Source organism: Pleurodeles waltl, chromosome 8 (genome assembly GCF_031143425.1).
Source record: "Pleurodeles waltl isolate 20211129_DDA chromosome 8, aPleWal1.hap1.20221129, whole genome shotgun sequence".
Classification (NCBI taxonomy): Eukaryota; Metazoa; Chordata; class Amphibia; order Caudata; family Salamandridae; genus Pleurodeles; species Pleurodeles waltl.
The window spans coordinates 196,658,823-196,673,502 of record NC_090447.1 but is presented as its reverse complement, the minus strand read 5'-3'; the positions used below and the strand labels follow the sequence as shown (position 1 = coordinate 196,673,502).

General features: G+C 47.1%; 1 protein-coding gene across 5 annotated transcripts in view; it reads left to right on the top strand.

Annotated features, from left to right (window-relative positions):
• Positions 1 to 14,680, top strand: part of BACH1 (BTB domain and CNC homolog 1) — a 265,729-nt gene that overhangs the window by 190,039 nt on the left and 61,010 nt on the right. For all 5 annotated transcript variants that reach the window (XM_069204062.1, XM_069204061.1, XM_069204058.1 and 2 more), the window contains exon 3: positions 10,477 to 11,841. In XM_069204062.1, coding sequence (XP_069060163.1) covers positions 10,477 to 11,841 — 1,365 coding nt within the window. The remainder of the gene's footprint in view (positions 1 to 10,476; positions 11,842 to 14,680) is intronic.

Genomic DNA, 14,680 nt, shown 5'->3' with positions numbered 1-14,680 from the left:
TGAAATGTATTGTTGTGATAAATATTGATGACATTATTGATATATTGATTGATATATTGATCAGCTATCTCGTCCTACGGTGTCTCTCAACTGGGTCAAAAGATTCATTGGCCTAAAAAACGAGTCCTAATGTGTACTAAATTAACATAAAGGGACGCGTTAACAGGTGCTTCTATCTCCCTCAAAACACCCCTGTTGCTTCTCTTACCACCCTGATCTTATTTAGTTACTGATTCAACTCGGAAAGATAACTAAAGAGTTAAAAAAAAAAACCTTTGTCATTTTGTAGGTGCACGCATCCATGGTGCACACGTCTATAAAATAATGCAGCAACCAAGTCAAAGGCTTTTTTTTTTTAACTTTAGCCGCGCTGCACAGCCTTGGCGATGCTGTGCAGAATGTCTAAATTCCATTGGCTTTTTTTCCTGCTTATGAGCCCACCTAGCCCCTCATCCATTGCTCTCCCACCATTCCTGCTTCGTAAGGGCCTGGAAGCTGCTCACTCATACAAGGCTACTTGCTTCGTTTAGTTTGATTATCACCATGTGCAAACTTTATTTTTAATTTATTGTACTGCAATGGGTGTTGGCCGTCTTGGAACAGTAAATTACAATAAAAATGCCCGTCTGCGTATCAGTATGAATGTGCGCACATGCAGAGGCAGCCTTCTTGAAGTGTTTTTCCTCAGAATGAAAGGCCCCTCAAGATAGCTGCACATTCATCAGTGCGTACATATAGGTGGCCATCTTAGAACATTTTTTGCCTTTTGAAAAAGTATTCCTGTAAAGCCAGAAACGCATGCATGCATCAGCATCCAAATGCACAGCATGCCATTTTGGAATTTACTTTACATGGCTCAAACATGCATTGGCAAAACGAGTAGCGCTGTGCCTTTACCTAAAAGACGAGACTATGTGGTTTTGTCAGTACTTATTTGGTCTGTTGTGGCAGACGAAGTTAGTGCAGGGAGGCCTATCCTGAGGTAAACTCTTAAATCAAGAGTGTTCTGTCAGAGTGGGGTACAAGAGAGGGATACTTTGATGGATGGTGCAGGGATTGATGTTGGGATGCACAAATGATTATTCCTGGAGCTTGAGAGGGAGCCTGAAGAAACAAATATCAGGGATTTTTGTGATGCCTTGTGGGGCCTCCTGTAGTTTGTGAACAGTCAGGTATTGTTTGTATAGGGAAGATTTCAACTGTTAGTGTACCAGTGTGAGGTAGGAGCAGATTAGCGGTTTCCCTGACAGTGCTGTATGACAGACAGAGATTTTCTGTGTATCTGTATATAAGGTTATAAAACAGAAATGGACTGTCTGACACAGTCTGTCGGTGTTGCAGTATATTTGAGCCTACAGTGGGTTACTGTATAGTTAGGAAATGTGTTTGTGTGAACCAGTAGGTGTAGCTTTTTTATATATCTGAAAGAGAATCTTGATTGAATGGTAAATTTCTGTGTGTGATTATGTCGATGAAGGAGTCATGGATTGTTGAATGGGTGCGTGACTAAATGTACTAATGGATGAGTAACTGGGTGTATAAATGATGAACAGCTGAGTGAGTGTGTAGGTGATTGATTGAGCAGAAATTTCATGCAGCCCTTTGTCCATGTATTCACTCACTTGTCCATACACCCAGGTGCTCACCCAATTATCCCTCCACTCAATCACTCGCTCATCCATGCCCTATTCAGCCTCCCACTCTTTCATTCATGCTCTCACTCACCTCTTCATTACTCAGTTTACTCAATTATTCATCCTTTCAGCTAGTCTTTTACTCTTTGTGCTATCCACCCACTTCTCAATCCCAACAGCCATACGTACAAAAATACCAAGTAGCGAAAATGCAATATCATTGTAGAGAGCCATAGCTCTTGACTTTGACAGTGCTTGTTTACTATTTTAGACCAACATTGTATAGAGTGGAGAGAATGCACCAACTATCCTGACCCCTAACGTCGGCATCCCAAGAGCTACTATGTGTCTAGAAAATGAGCTGCTTTGGCTAAGAATTCCCCCCCCCCCCCCAACACACTTATCCTCTCTCCTCCGCACAGCATAACCATTCTGAACCTGACTCCTTTAAGTGACAAGTAACAGTGAAAATGTCCCTGTTTCATGCTGATACAGACACTAATATGTGTCTAACGCAGAGACTTCTGTCCTTCACTCTTTTTAGGTTTCTGTCTGCACAGCAATTGCGCTGTGCTTGCGAAATCTCTTGTAAATAAAATAAAAAAAATCTTAAAAGAGCCTTGCAGCCTGCCCATATCTTACCATTTGTTGTCTTTCTTGTCACTGTCATTTCCTTGCTTTCCATTGGTTACTGCATGCAATTTCCTGTTGGTTTCCTGTTTCCTTTAGTGTGTTTGTATTTTCTCAAGAGCATGGGCTGAGTACCTGTTCCTTTTAGAGCAGTGGTTCCCAACCTTTTGTCTTCTGTGGACCCCCACTTTATCATGACTGGAATCCAGGGACCCCCACTGATTAATTATTGGAATCCAGGGACCCGCCACTTAGTCATTTTCTGAAAGCTGGGGACCTAGAGTGTTCACCTGCTGCTTTTGTTGGTAGAGCTACATTTTTTCTTCGCAAACGAGTACTTTCTGCTATTGCATGTTTCTTTTTATTCTTCTTAAGGCCACCTTTTGTTACAGTGAATGGATTACTTGCCATCCTCCTAACCCCCTTTCACGTTATTTGTTTGTGTTGGCTTAAAGAGGAAAAAAAATCACTATAATGCGGTCAGTGCTATGCCACCCTTTTCTTTTTTTTGCCAATGTTTGTTGCCTTCTTTCATCAAGTAAGCAGCCTTCCAGAGGCACTTACTGCAGTATAAAAAAAACAATGATGAACAAGAAAATTACTTCCAGTCTGTACAGTGAAAATAGTTGCATTCTTGATTATTAGTTCCCATCAATCTATCCTCTTTGTGGTATAATGATTATTGCATGTACAGTAGGCAAAAGGCAGGCTGCTACTATATAAGATATGTAAGAAGAGGTCAGTCACCCTAGACAAAGTTTGATTTGCCCTTTACTTTTATACCGCATGGATGTTTTTTGCTGATATTTCTAATTGAAATGTGAGGTATTAGTTTACATCACGGCACCGAAGCCGTAAAACTGCCTACGTTTTGCCAACTGACGCGCTAACTCCTAGCTTTTCACAACTCTATGCAACAAAATGACTCATTAGAAGGTAGCTCAATCATAGCACACCTACAACACAAACCGTTGCACCATCAAAGCCATATAATCGACTAACCGTGCCTCCCAAAAACAGCCTTCATGGACAGAGCAATGGGCAGACGTGCAAAAGTTTGGTTTTCATCAAACGCATATGCATGCAACACAACGTACTCTGCCGGAATACGACATGTTCTGTTTAGCCCATTATCTAATTTAAACCATTAATTAGCACGTAATACTTTAGGCTGACGGATCTTCTCAAACCAAATGCAATGATAGACTACCTTAATTTTGCCTCGGTTATAATTACTGTACTGTAACGGGTGTGTTTACTTAAAGCTGCTAACGTAATATCTATCTGATAGAGACTTCTAGCTGCAGCTTCCTTACCTTAGAATTCCCTGGCGTCAGCTTCGAATAGGGAGTTTTTTCTGAGCAGTACACTGCGTGCGCGCGCCCTCGGGCGTCGTCGTTCGGATCCGCGTGCATCGACCAGCTCCGCGTGCGTCGTCAGCGTCGTTGGAGCTGTCTATGATGTCACGGTTGTCTATATAGACGCTGTCTCGGGCGCATACGTCAGTTCTTTTCCTTCCGTGCCGGTTAGCGCAGTTCTGGAAAGAGCTACCCTGCTTCGAAGGTTTGTCAACGCTTTTTTGACTGTTTGAAGTTATGCCTTCGAGAAAGACAGGATTCAAGCTGTGTGGTGCGTGTCATTGCACCATGTCGGTGACGGATCTGCACCATGTTTGTCTTTGGTGCCTGGAGAAGGACCACGATTCCACCTTGTGCTCCGACTGTCTGGCCATGGCGCCGAAGGCCTTGAGGGAGAGATCCCTTAAGCTTCTTGCGGCCTGACGTTCGTCTTCAGTCGGCGCGACTCCGCGGAGGTCACTGTCCCGCAGCAGGAGGAGGTCGCGGCTCCGCTCCCGGAGCCCCAAGTCCTCTTCCTCGCATTCGAGGTCATCCGAAGGTAGAAGGCCCAAGAAGAAGTCCAAGCGGACTTCGTCTTCGCCATGCCCGTCGGCCGACGAGGCGTCTAGGGAACGTCGACGTTCCGAGCGCAGTTCTGCGGAGCCGTCGCCAGGGTCGACTCCGCATCTTCCCCCCTTTCCGGGGACCGGATCGACCCCCGCTCAAATAAAAGCGTTTTACGAGGCCATGCGTATCGTTTTTAAGTGGGCTGCACCCTCGGGTGGGTCTTCGGGCCCCGTGGGGTGAGCAGGGGCCTCTTCGGATTCGACGCCGGCAGCTTCGGCCTCAGCGCCGTTGGGGACCCCAGGATCCGATGCTGGATCCGGACCGGCGCCGGTCTCTCACAGTCGACCTCCTTCGGCGCCGGGTCCACCGTCGACGATTCCGCCACCGGCGCCCATCGGTTGCAACCCCATCCTTATTCCGGGTGATCTGGAGCCGGAACGACATCGTACGACATCGTACGACGTCGACTCCGACTTCGGAGCCAATTCGGCCCAGATCATTGTCTGAGCATTATTTAGATCAGCCAGACACAGGAGAGGAATGGGAGGGGTCTGAGGACCCTTTAGAATGTGGATTACAACAGGACTGGTATGAGGATCTATGGGAGGCCAGTGGACTGGACACGTCTCCAGATACTGGTGTGCTCTCTCCTCCTAATGTGGCTACCGAGGAGGGGGCTTCTTTCGCTATGGTGGTGCGTAGGTCTTGGACCTAGATTTGCCTACGGTGCCAGTCTGGACGAATATCCTGACAGAAGTGCTTCAGCCGGGGGTGACAACATCAGAGCCGATGTTGCCCTTCAATGAGGCTCTTACAGACGTCCTTCTGGGTACGTGGTCCAAACCCAGCACAGGGGCTCCTGTGAATAGGACGGTCAGCCGCCGCCATAGGCCCGCTCCGAGCGACCCTAGTTTCCTGACACAACACCCCACTCCTGAGAGCTTGGTTGTCCAAGCCTCTACTTCCTGTGGTGCCTTCCCTTCCGCTCCCCCAGATAGGGAATCCAAAAGGCTGGATCAGCTTGGGAAGAAGATGTTTACTTCCACCAGCCTGGCATTGAGGTCCGTAAACACCTCTTGCCTATTGAGCCGTTATTCCCATACTTTATGGGATACGGTGGCACAGGTGCTGCCCCAGGTCCCGGAGGGCGTATAGGACACTCTCACCCAGTCTGTCAAGGATGGAAGAGATGCAGCCACGTTTACGATCCGGTGTCGTTTGGACACAACCAACTCGCTGGGCAGAGCGATTTCATAGTCAGTGGCCCTACGTCACCACGCCTGGCTACGTTCTACTGGTTTCTCCGGGGATGTCTAGTCCAGCTTGATGGACATGCCCTTTGATGGCTCTCGCCTTTTTGGCGAAAAGGCAGACTCCGCGCTTGAGAGGTTCAAGGATTCTCGAGCCACGGCCAGATCCTTGGGCCTTTCAGCACCAGCACGACAGCAGTCTCTTTCGAGGCTTCGGAAGGGGCCTGGTACCACGGCAGCCACAGTTTAACCACCGTCCTCAGGCTTCACAGCATCCCGAAAGAGGACGTAGTCGTGGTACCATCAGACCCAGAGTGTCTGGCCAGAGGTCGGCCGCCACACAGCCCCCCTCCAGTGAGCCCAAGCCCTGCTAGTATGGTTGTGCGGGATCACATCCGGCCAGTTGGAGGGAGGATTCGTTTTCATCTCCCTCACTGGCTTTCCATCACCACGGACAAGTGGGTCCTGCAGATCATACGGAAGGGCTACTCCCTTCCCTTCCAGTCTTTCCTTCCTTCTATCCCTCCGACAAAGGGATGGCTGATGGAGGACCATCTAGCTTTGCTCCGCAAGGAAGTTAAGGCTCTCTTGGCCAAGGGAGCCATAGAAAGAGTCCCGATATCAGAAGTAGGCAGTGGTTGTTATTCCTGCTACTTTATGATTCCCAAAAAGAACAAAGGCCTTCGCCCTATCTTGGATTTAAGAGACGTCAATCTCTTCCTCAAGAAGGAGAAATTCAAGATGCTCACTCCTGCTCAGGTTTTGTCTGCCCTAGACCAAGGAGACTGGATGGTAGCGGTGGATTTGCAGGATGCGTATTTCCACATTCCTATCCTGCCAGCCCACAGGCGTTACTTGCGGTTCAAGGTGGGCCACGAGCACTTTGTTTATCGTGCTTCCTTTCGGTCTCACCAGTGCCCCTCGGGTGTTCACAAAGGTGATGGCGGTGGTGGCAGCTCATCTGCACAGGTCAGGGATTTCAGTCTTCCCCTACCTCGACGATTGGCTGTTGAAGGCTTCTTCGCCCCAGGCTCTCGTCACCCACTTCCAGACGACGGCGGACCTCCTGCATTCGCTGGGGTTCACTAAAAATGTGCTGAAGTCACACCTGACTCCCTCTCAGAAGCTCACTTTCATCCGAGCTGGTCTGGACACAGTGCAGTATTGGGCTTATCCTCCCGAACAGCGGGTCCAGGATATTCAGGTTATGATACCAATGTTTCAGCCTCTATCCTGGATTTCGGTGAGACAGACTCTGAGGCTGTTGGGACTCGTGGCTTCCTGCATCCTGTTGGTCAAGCATGCCAGATGGCGCATGAGGGCTATGCAGTGGGACCTGAAGTTCCAATGGGCACAGCATCAGGGAAATCTTACCGATGTGGTTCAGATCTCGGAGGGGACTGCAAAAGATGCAGTGGTAGTTAGTGAACTGCGATTGGGTCGAAGGCAGACTCCTCTCCCTTCCCCAACCAGATCTAACGGTAGTGAAAGATGCGTCACTTCTGGGATGGGGGGGCCATCTGGGGAGGTGGAGATCAGAGGTCACTGGTCTCCGGCGGAATCCGGGCTCCACATCAACTTGCTGGAGCTTCGTGCCATCTGGCTAGCATTAAAAGCATTTCTTCCTGTTGTGAAAGGGAAGGTGGTGCAGGTGTTCACGGACAATACTACCGCAATGGGGTACTGCAACAAGCAGGGCGATGTGGGGTCGTGGACCCTTTGTCAAGAGGCTTTACGTCTCTGGACATGGCTGGAACAGCAGGGCATGACCCTGGTGGTTCAACACCTGGCAGGTTCTCTGGACGCCAGGGCAGACGAGCTTAGCCGAAAATGCTTAGAGGATCACAAATGGTGTCTCCATCCGGAGGTGGCGCAAGGACTCTTTCAGCAGTGGGGAGAGCCTTGGTTAGATCTGTTTGCCTCCGTAGAGAACGCACAATGTCAGCAGTTTTGCGCGTTGGAGTTTCCAAGGGGGCTATCGCTAGGCGACGCTTTTTGTCGCGAGTGGAGTTCAGGCCTCCTGTACGCCTTTCCGCCTATACCACTTCTGCCCAGAATTCTCAAGAAAATCAAGAATGACTGTGCCCAAGTAATCCTAGTGGCTCCGGATTGGGCACGGATAGTTTGGTATCCAGAGCTTCTCAAAATGAGCATTGGTCCTCCAATCAGGCTGCCTCTTAGGGAGGATCTTCTGTCGCAGCAGCAGGGGAAGGTTCTCCACCCGAACCTGTCAACTCTGCGCCTTCATGCGTGGAGATTGAACGGCGACAATTGATGGTTTATAACCTCCCTCCCGAGGTCTGTGATGTCATTCTGGCAGCCAGGCGTCCCTCTACTAAGTCGATCTACGCCTGCCGTTGGAAACGCTTTGTTTCATATTGTACAGAGAGGTCTATTGATCCTCTTTCTTCTTCTCTAACTAACATCCTTTTGTTTATATTGTCTCTTGCCCAGCAGGGTTTCTCCTTGGGGACTCTCAAGGGCTATCTTGCAGCCTTATCGGCTTTTCTTCAGTTGGCCGATCAACCATCTCTGTTTAAATCACCTATAGTACAGAGGTTTGTGCATCTGTTCCCGCCTGTGCCTTTCGTTATGTCCCAGTGGGATCTTAATTTGGTTCTTACCTTCCTTATGTGTGCTCCCTTCGAGCCCTTGCATAACTGTCCTCTCCGGCTGCTCACTATTAAAACCGCCTTTTTGGTGGCAATTACATCTGCCAGGAGAGTGAGTGAGCTGCAGGCTTTATCTTCAAAGGCACCTTATCTCATGATATATCCTGACAAGGTAGTGTTAAGAACTCGTGCCTCTTTCCTCCCCAAGGTGGTGACCCCTTTCCATCTGGGTCAAAGTATCACCCTGCCCACCTTCTTTGCACATCCGCATCCCTCTAAGGAAGAGGAGCGTCTCCATCGGCTGGACCCAAAAAGAGCGTTATCGTTATACCTTGACCGCACTAAAGAGTTCCAGGTGGACGGCCAACTCTTTGTGGGGTACGTTGGTGCAAAGAAGGGTCGGGCGGTGCAGAAACGATCCATTTCGCGCTGGGTTGTTCTCTGTATAAAGATCGGCTATGCTTTGGCAAAGAAGCAGCCTCCCGAGGGCTTGAGAGCTCATTCTACTAGGGGGAAAGCTGCTACCACTGCGTTAGCACGTGGCGTACCGGTGGTGGACATCTGTCAGGTTGCAACATGGGCTTCTTTGCACACGTTTGCAAAACACTACTGCCTGGATAGCCAGGTAAGAAGAGAGGGGCATTTTGCCCGGTCTGTTTTGCAGGACTTCCTAGTGTAAAAATCTCCTTCAGACCCACCGCCATGGGTTATAGCTTGGGTATCTATTCTAAGGTAAGGAAGCTGCAGCTAGAAGTCTCTATCAGATGAACAAGTTACTTACCTTCGGTAACGAGGTATCTGGTAGAGACTCTATCTAGCTGCAGATTCCTTACACCCACCCAAGCCTCCCTGCTCTGCGGATATTTTTTATACAGATATTTATATATACATATGTATATATATATGATTTTGGCATTTTTGCCTTTCTTAAAGGCGTGAAAGAATTTTTACTTCAAACAGTCAAAGAGGTAGAATCCATAATTGTTGGTTCTTCCATGACTCTGCGCTTCTGGCTTGGGAAGTTGTGGAAAAAAACTGACGTACGCGCGCCGAGACCGCGTCTATATAGACAACTGTGATGTCATAGACGGCTCCTACGACGCTGATGACGCACGCAGAGCTGGTCGACGCGCGCGGATCCGAACGACGCCGCGCGTGCAGGGTACTGCTGAGAAAAAACTCCGCATTCGAAGCTGACGCCAGGGAATTCTAAGGTAAGGAATCTGCAGCTAGATAGAGTCTCTACCAGATACCTCGTTACCGAAGGTAAGTAACTTGTTCTTCACTACAATCGATTTAACACGTTTGTAAATGTTGCACATCCCTAACGATAACGTCAACGGTTTACAGTGTCATCCATATCCAAATCGTTTGACTCGGGTAGTCCACTGTAAATTAATGTACATACAGAGCCAAAAGGGGATTTATTTTAGGGTCTCGAACTTCTTTCCGAAATTAGAATAGGGACATGTTCGGTAAACACGATTCTAAGCATTAGGAGCACTATAGTATTTCGCATCATTTGTAATTAATTAACTTCAGTTTTGCGTACCATGTCAGGTGCTTTTGTTAGGTGTATTCAGTGGCGGCCCGTCCTTTAGGGCGGATGGGCCACACACCCCCACCTTTTGCCCCTCATGAAGAGTGTCTGTCAGGCTGAACAAAGGTCAGCCTGGCAGACACTCTGCATGTTCAGCTCAGGCAGCCAGGAGTGAGACATGCGAGATTTGTGCACACTCCTGGCTGCCTGAGCTGAACTTTGCTGGGCTGAGGAGGTCACAGCTCCTATGGGCGTGACCTCCTCGGCTCAGCAAGGGTGCCTCGAGGCCCTCCCCTGGGTGATGTGGAAAGCGTCACCAATTGACACTCTCCCTGGGCGCTTAAGTTTAAGCCCTGAAGTGCCCAGGGCGAGTATCAATCAGTGACAGTTCTGCACAGAGTGGGGTGGGGTCAGCAGTCTCCACTCTGTGACGAGGCTGGGACTTCTGCCTTCCCTCATTGGCTGGAGGGAAGGCAGTAGTCCCAACCCTCCTGGGACCTGGAGGCTGAAGGTAAGTGTGTGTGTGTGTGTGATCTTTTAAAATGAGTGTTTGGTTTGTGCGTGCATGTTTGAATGGTATGAGTGTTGTTAATGGATGTGCGTGTCTGTGTGAAAGAATGTGTGTGTGTGTCCCGCCCCCCCTCCCTCTTAAAGCTGCCGGCCGCCACTGGGTGTTTTGAAGTTATGACCTCTTTTGTCTAGTTATTGATTCAGTACCTTCCTTGCATTTGTGTTCTAGTGGGTAGTTTATCCTTTTTGCTTAACTAGAAATATGCATTGGGTATCTTCTGTTTCTCTACATTTGTTGTTACTAACACTCTAATATAAATAAAGATAAATAGACTGCTGTTCTTTTTTGTAGTTTACCTAATACACTATACGTATATTTTTCTCTGTTTTGTACAGGTGACCGTGAAAGGCTTTGTTCCCTTGCTTCAGTTTGTCTACACTGCAAAATTGCTTCTCAGCAAGGATAATGTATCTGAAGTCTCCAAATGTGCACAGTTACTGGGAATTCATAACATAGAGGCATCATGCTTCCAGTTTCTCAAATTAAAATTTGTGGGCAACAAAGTGAACCAGGAATTTTCTGGAAAGAAGTGTTGCAAACCATTATCGAAGAAGGTCGACCCAGAAATCTTCCTTGATGATCCTGCAGGCCCCAAAATTGAGTATACAGTGAAAGAGTCTTTGGAAAATGAACAAATGGAAGTTCCGTGTTCAAAAGTTCGCAAATTTGAAGACAGCTTTGAAATACCTCCTGTTAGGCAGGAGCCTGCTGTGCTACAATGCCCAAATATCTCCTTTGAGAGAGAAAACTTCCCCTTACTTTGTCCAAAATACGTGAAATGTCAGCAAGGTATTAAGGAGGACTGTGTCGAATCCCCAGTGTGTTTGCCAATCGTTCAGCATACAACTGCTGAATCCTCTCCCCAATGTAAATCCTACGACAGTGCGAGTTTGCAAAGTACCCAGGGAAACGCAACTAATGCAACCATAACTTCAAAATGTGAAGAATATCCTATTAAAATGGAAGGCTGTGGGATTGAAGAGGAGTCCGAACCAACAGTAAAAGCTGTGTCTCAGGGTGTCGAATGCCCTCTAGAGGCAGCAGATCACTCTCCTTTCTCATCACAGACCTCTGTGGATCCTCATGGATTTATACCAGTGTCTTTTTCTTGTACATACGGGCAATACAATGGTTTAAATATAAGTGAGGTGGAAACCAGCATCCCTTCGTCCACACTTAATGAGTCTCTTTTAGGAAGTGTAGATATTCAGCAGGAATGTACTGGAGTTAATCCAAGTCCTAACTTTTGTCAAAAGTCTGATTCATGCACTCCGGAAGGAAGCAGTGGTTTTGTCACTGGCCGTAGTAATGTGGAGCGAGAAGTAGCTGAACACCTAGCTAAAGGGTTCTGGAGTGATGTGTACAGTACTGAAAATGCCTGTCGGACACAACTGTCTCCAGCAGTCACAAAAGAATTTGCAGACCAAATATACCAAGAAAAAAGATCTGAATGCCCCTGGTTGGGTATTACAATCACTGACAGCCCTGAGAGAACGTTTACCAATCTAAATTCAGTAAATTGCCCTTTTATCAGTACACTTGCCACAGAAGGCTTCTCAAACAGCTCAGATCTAAGTGGTAGTGAATACGTTCCAGATCAACCACAAGAGGAATGTCAGTTTGATTGTGTTGGAGAAGACTCTGAAACTGATACAGAGGGTGACAGTGAATCCTGCTCAGCTAGGGAGCAGGAACGCGAGGTACATTTTTCCTTTAAAAGTTTTCGTTTTTTGTTTTCTAGAAATAGTAAATAATGTAATAATGTTTAAAACATAAGCTTTCTTACATTGAATTGTTTGTCCGTATGTCCCCGCTGGCTTTTATTCTCATCCAGAGGTCACTGTGCCACCAAATGGCAGAACCAGAGATTAATTCAATGGCTGTTTAATAGTGTGCGTGTCCTGTAAGATGCAATCTGACAAGTGTCATTGGTGGGTTCCTTACCTTCCCATTAGCAGTAGTTGGCCACCATAACCTCTGTGTTCTCTTTTTGAAAAGCAGTCATCTAGTATGTGCCTGCACTCACTGTAGTATAGTTCGTACGAGGTTCCATCTCATCCTTCAGCATGCAGTATGCCACAAGAGATGATGGATTTGAAAATTTGAAAGCAGGGAGCAATGTGAGTGGGAGAGGGTCTTGGAAGTTGAAAACAGTACTTGACACATTTTCTGGCATTAAGGGATTCTGTACATTGACCCCCAATTTCCATAGGGAGGCTTGAAACACAAGGTTGCACAACCATTTTTTACCACTGATTTATAAACCACTGTTTTATTCCAGCTGTTAAGGTTCAGGTAAGCGGATCCTGACACTCAGGTATAGAAGTCTATCTCAGCCCCTCCAGCGCCTCTTTAAAAGATAAAAAGGCACCATCGGCGCAATCCTACTTCCTCTCTGAACACAGAGATCCCAAACTTTTATTGCACCATTGTATTATTCAAGTCTCTTTTTCTGGGTGTAGTGATGATGATTCTTCACACTATAAGTTCAAGCATGCCTCCATCATTAGATGTGATTAATGGGTATCCATTATCAGTCCTATGCTGTGAAACTTGGAGTATAGCAAACCTTCATCTTTGGGTGCACATTGTGGCAGTCCTGGCCTCAGAAAGCCTGTCAAGAATCCTGACTTCAATTCATCCCCTGTGTTGAGCCTAGCATCTGCTTGGTAATGGGGGGGGTTACTGAGATTCGAAGAATACTGAGTTTGGAAACGAGACCCCATAATGCAGTAGATACAAATGGGTGTTATTTCACTTATCCTGTACAACAGAAGTAATTCCTGGTGTTATCCCTGGCTCCAGGCTCTTTTGTTTTGTGTTGAAGACAGTTGCAGCCCTAACCAGCTTTGCGTAACCTCAGAACATCATCCCTTCAAAGTTTCCGTTATAGGCCTGTTCTCTGGGAAGGTGGATATCAGGCCACTCCTCTGACCCATCAGATCAATTAGAGCTGGTTCCTTTGACTTGTCTAACCTGCTCTTTCTCATTTTGGTACTGGCTCCTACTCGGTATGCAGTGCTATACATGCAGCTGTCAACACCGATGGGTCATTCCCTCCTGGTGCATACTGAGCATTTGGCAGCACACCAGTTACCCTCAATTAATCTTTTCACCATGGCAATTGCTAGTCTAAGATGCCCCCTCCAAGCCCATACATTGATACATCAGTCAGAACAACAAGGTTTAGCAAGGCTCCAGTGGATACAGGCCTCCTTTAATGAGTCTGCCTTTATAGGGATTCCAAAGCCTGAAATTCACAAGAACCTGCACACAACCAAGTGGTACAACTAAGTGCTGGTGTGCCACTGAGGCCAGCTCTGGCTATAGAGTTACATATCTCTATAACCTCAGTAAGTCTATCTCCAATTCAACTACTTCAAAGTGTATGGATTATATGTTTAAGTACTGGACACCCACTAAAGTCCTGTCTATATTTCCTGGAAATCTGTAGCACTTTTTGTTGTGTTAATATCCGCCTCCTTGAGGGCAGCACATTATCCTCTAGCATGGAGAGGAAGTCAAAATGCCTGGAGTCTTAAGGCAAGACTTGTGTTCCAGAGTAGCAGTCTTTCATTCAGACAGGGTAATGCCAATTCTGTTATGTTGAGTTACAGATGATTACGAGGAGAGGAAAAATTTGCAAAGGGTTAACTCAATGGCACTGAAACTGCTGACGTCTTAGAACATCATTGACCCGACCACCAGCATCCTGAACATTAACTTGCACAAGCAGTTATTACTGAAATCTTTAGACCTGAACTCTAGGGCTCAAGAAAAAGCTATTGACTCCCACTTCCTCTACTATAGGAAGAACCTGATTGGTCCTTCCACCAGTGAGTTGCACCCATGATACAATATGTGCATGGTTCATAATCGGTTAACTGACTACTTTTAATTCTCTACCAGCCAGATTATGGGGATTTTCAGTTGGCAAATATTCCTTGGTGTTTCAAGACCAGGCCAGCTTCAGGGGATGACATGCACCAACCTGTGTGGTGCCATAGTTGGTCCTGCAGGACCCTAGTTAATCCACCGCTCCTTCCCGCGCTTATTTGCAAATACTGCTACAAAGTGTCAGAAGGCATGTATTGCATGTGAGGTGTGGACCAAGCAGTATTGTGCTGCTTAGTTCATATTCTAAAAATGCCCTGTGTGCTGGATGTGATGTATTGAGTGTAAGACTGACGTGTTGAAATCTGGTCTTTTATCAACATTGGAACTAGATCACCACTAATGTGTATATTACTGGTTAGTGGAGGATGATCATGCTCTTCACCGCCTCCAACTATTTCATTCTAGGCCCCTTCTCGTCAGTCAATATCACCGAAGCTTCTGTCTGTGTTGGAGATGCTCCTTCTTTGAGGAGCAGTAGAGCCAGCCTTGTTTTTGGGGGCATGGGGGTGGAGGGAGGGAAAGTCCCACTGTTTCTTGGTGAAGCTGGTGGGTTGTCTCAGCCTAATTCTGAATCTCTACAAAGATATCCTACACATGCAGAATTTGTAAGATGCTAACATTTGGCCTACATCCTAAAAGCTA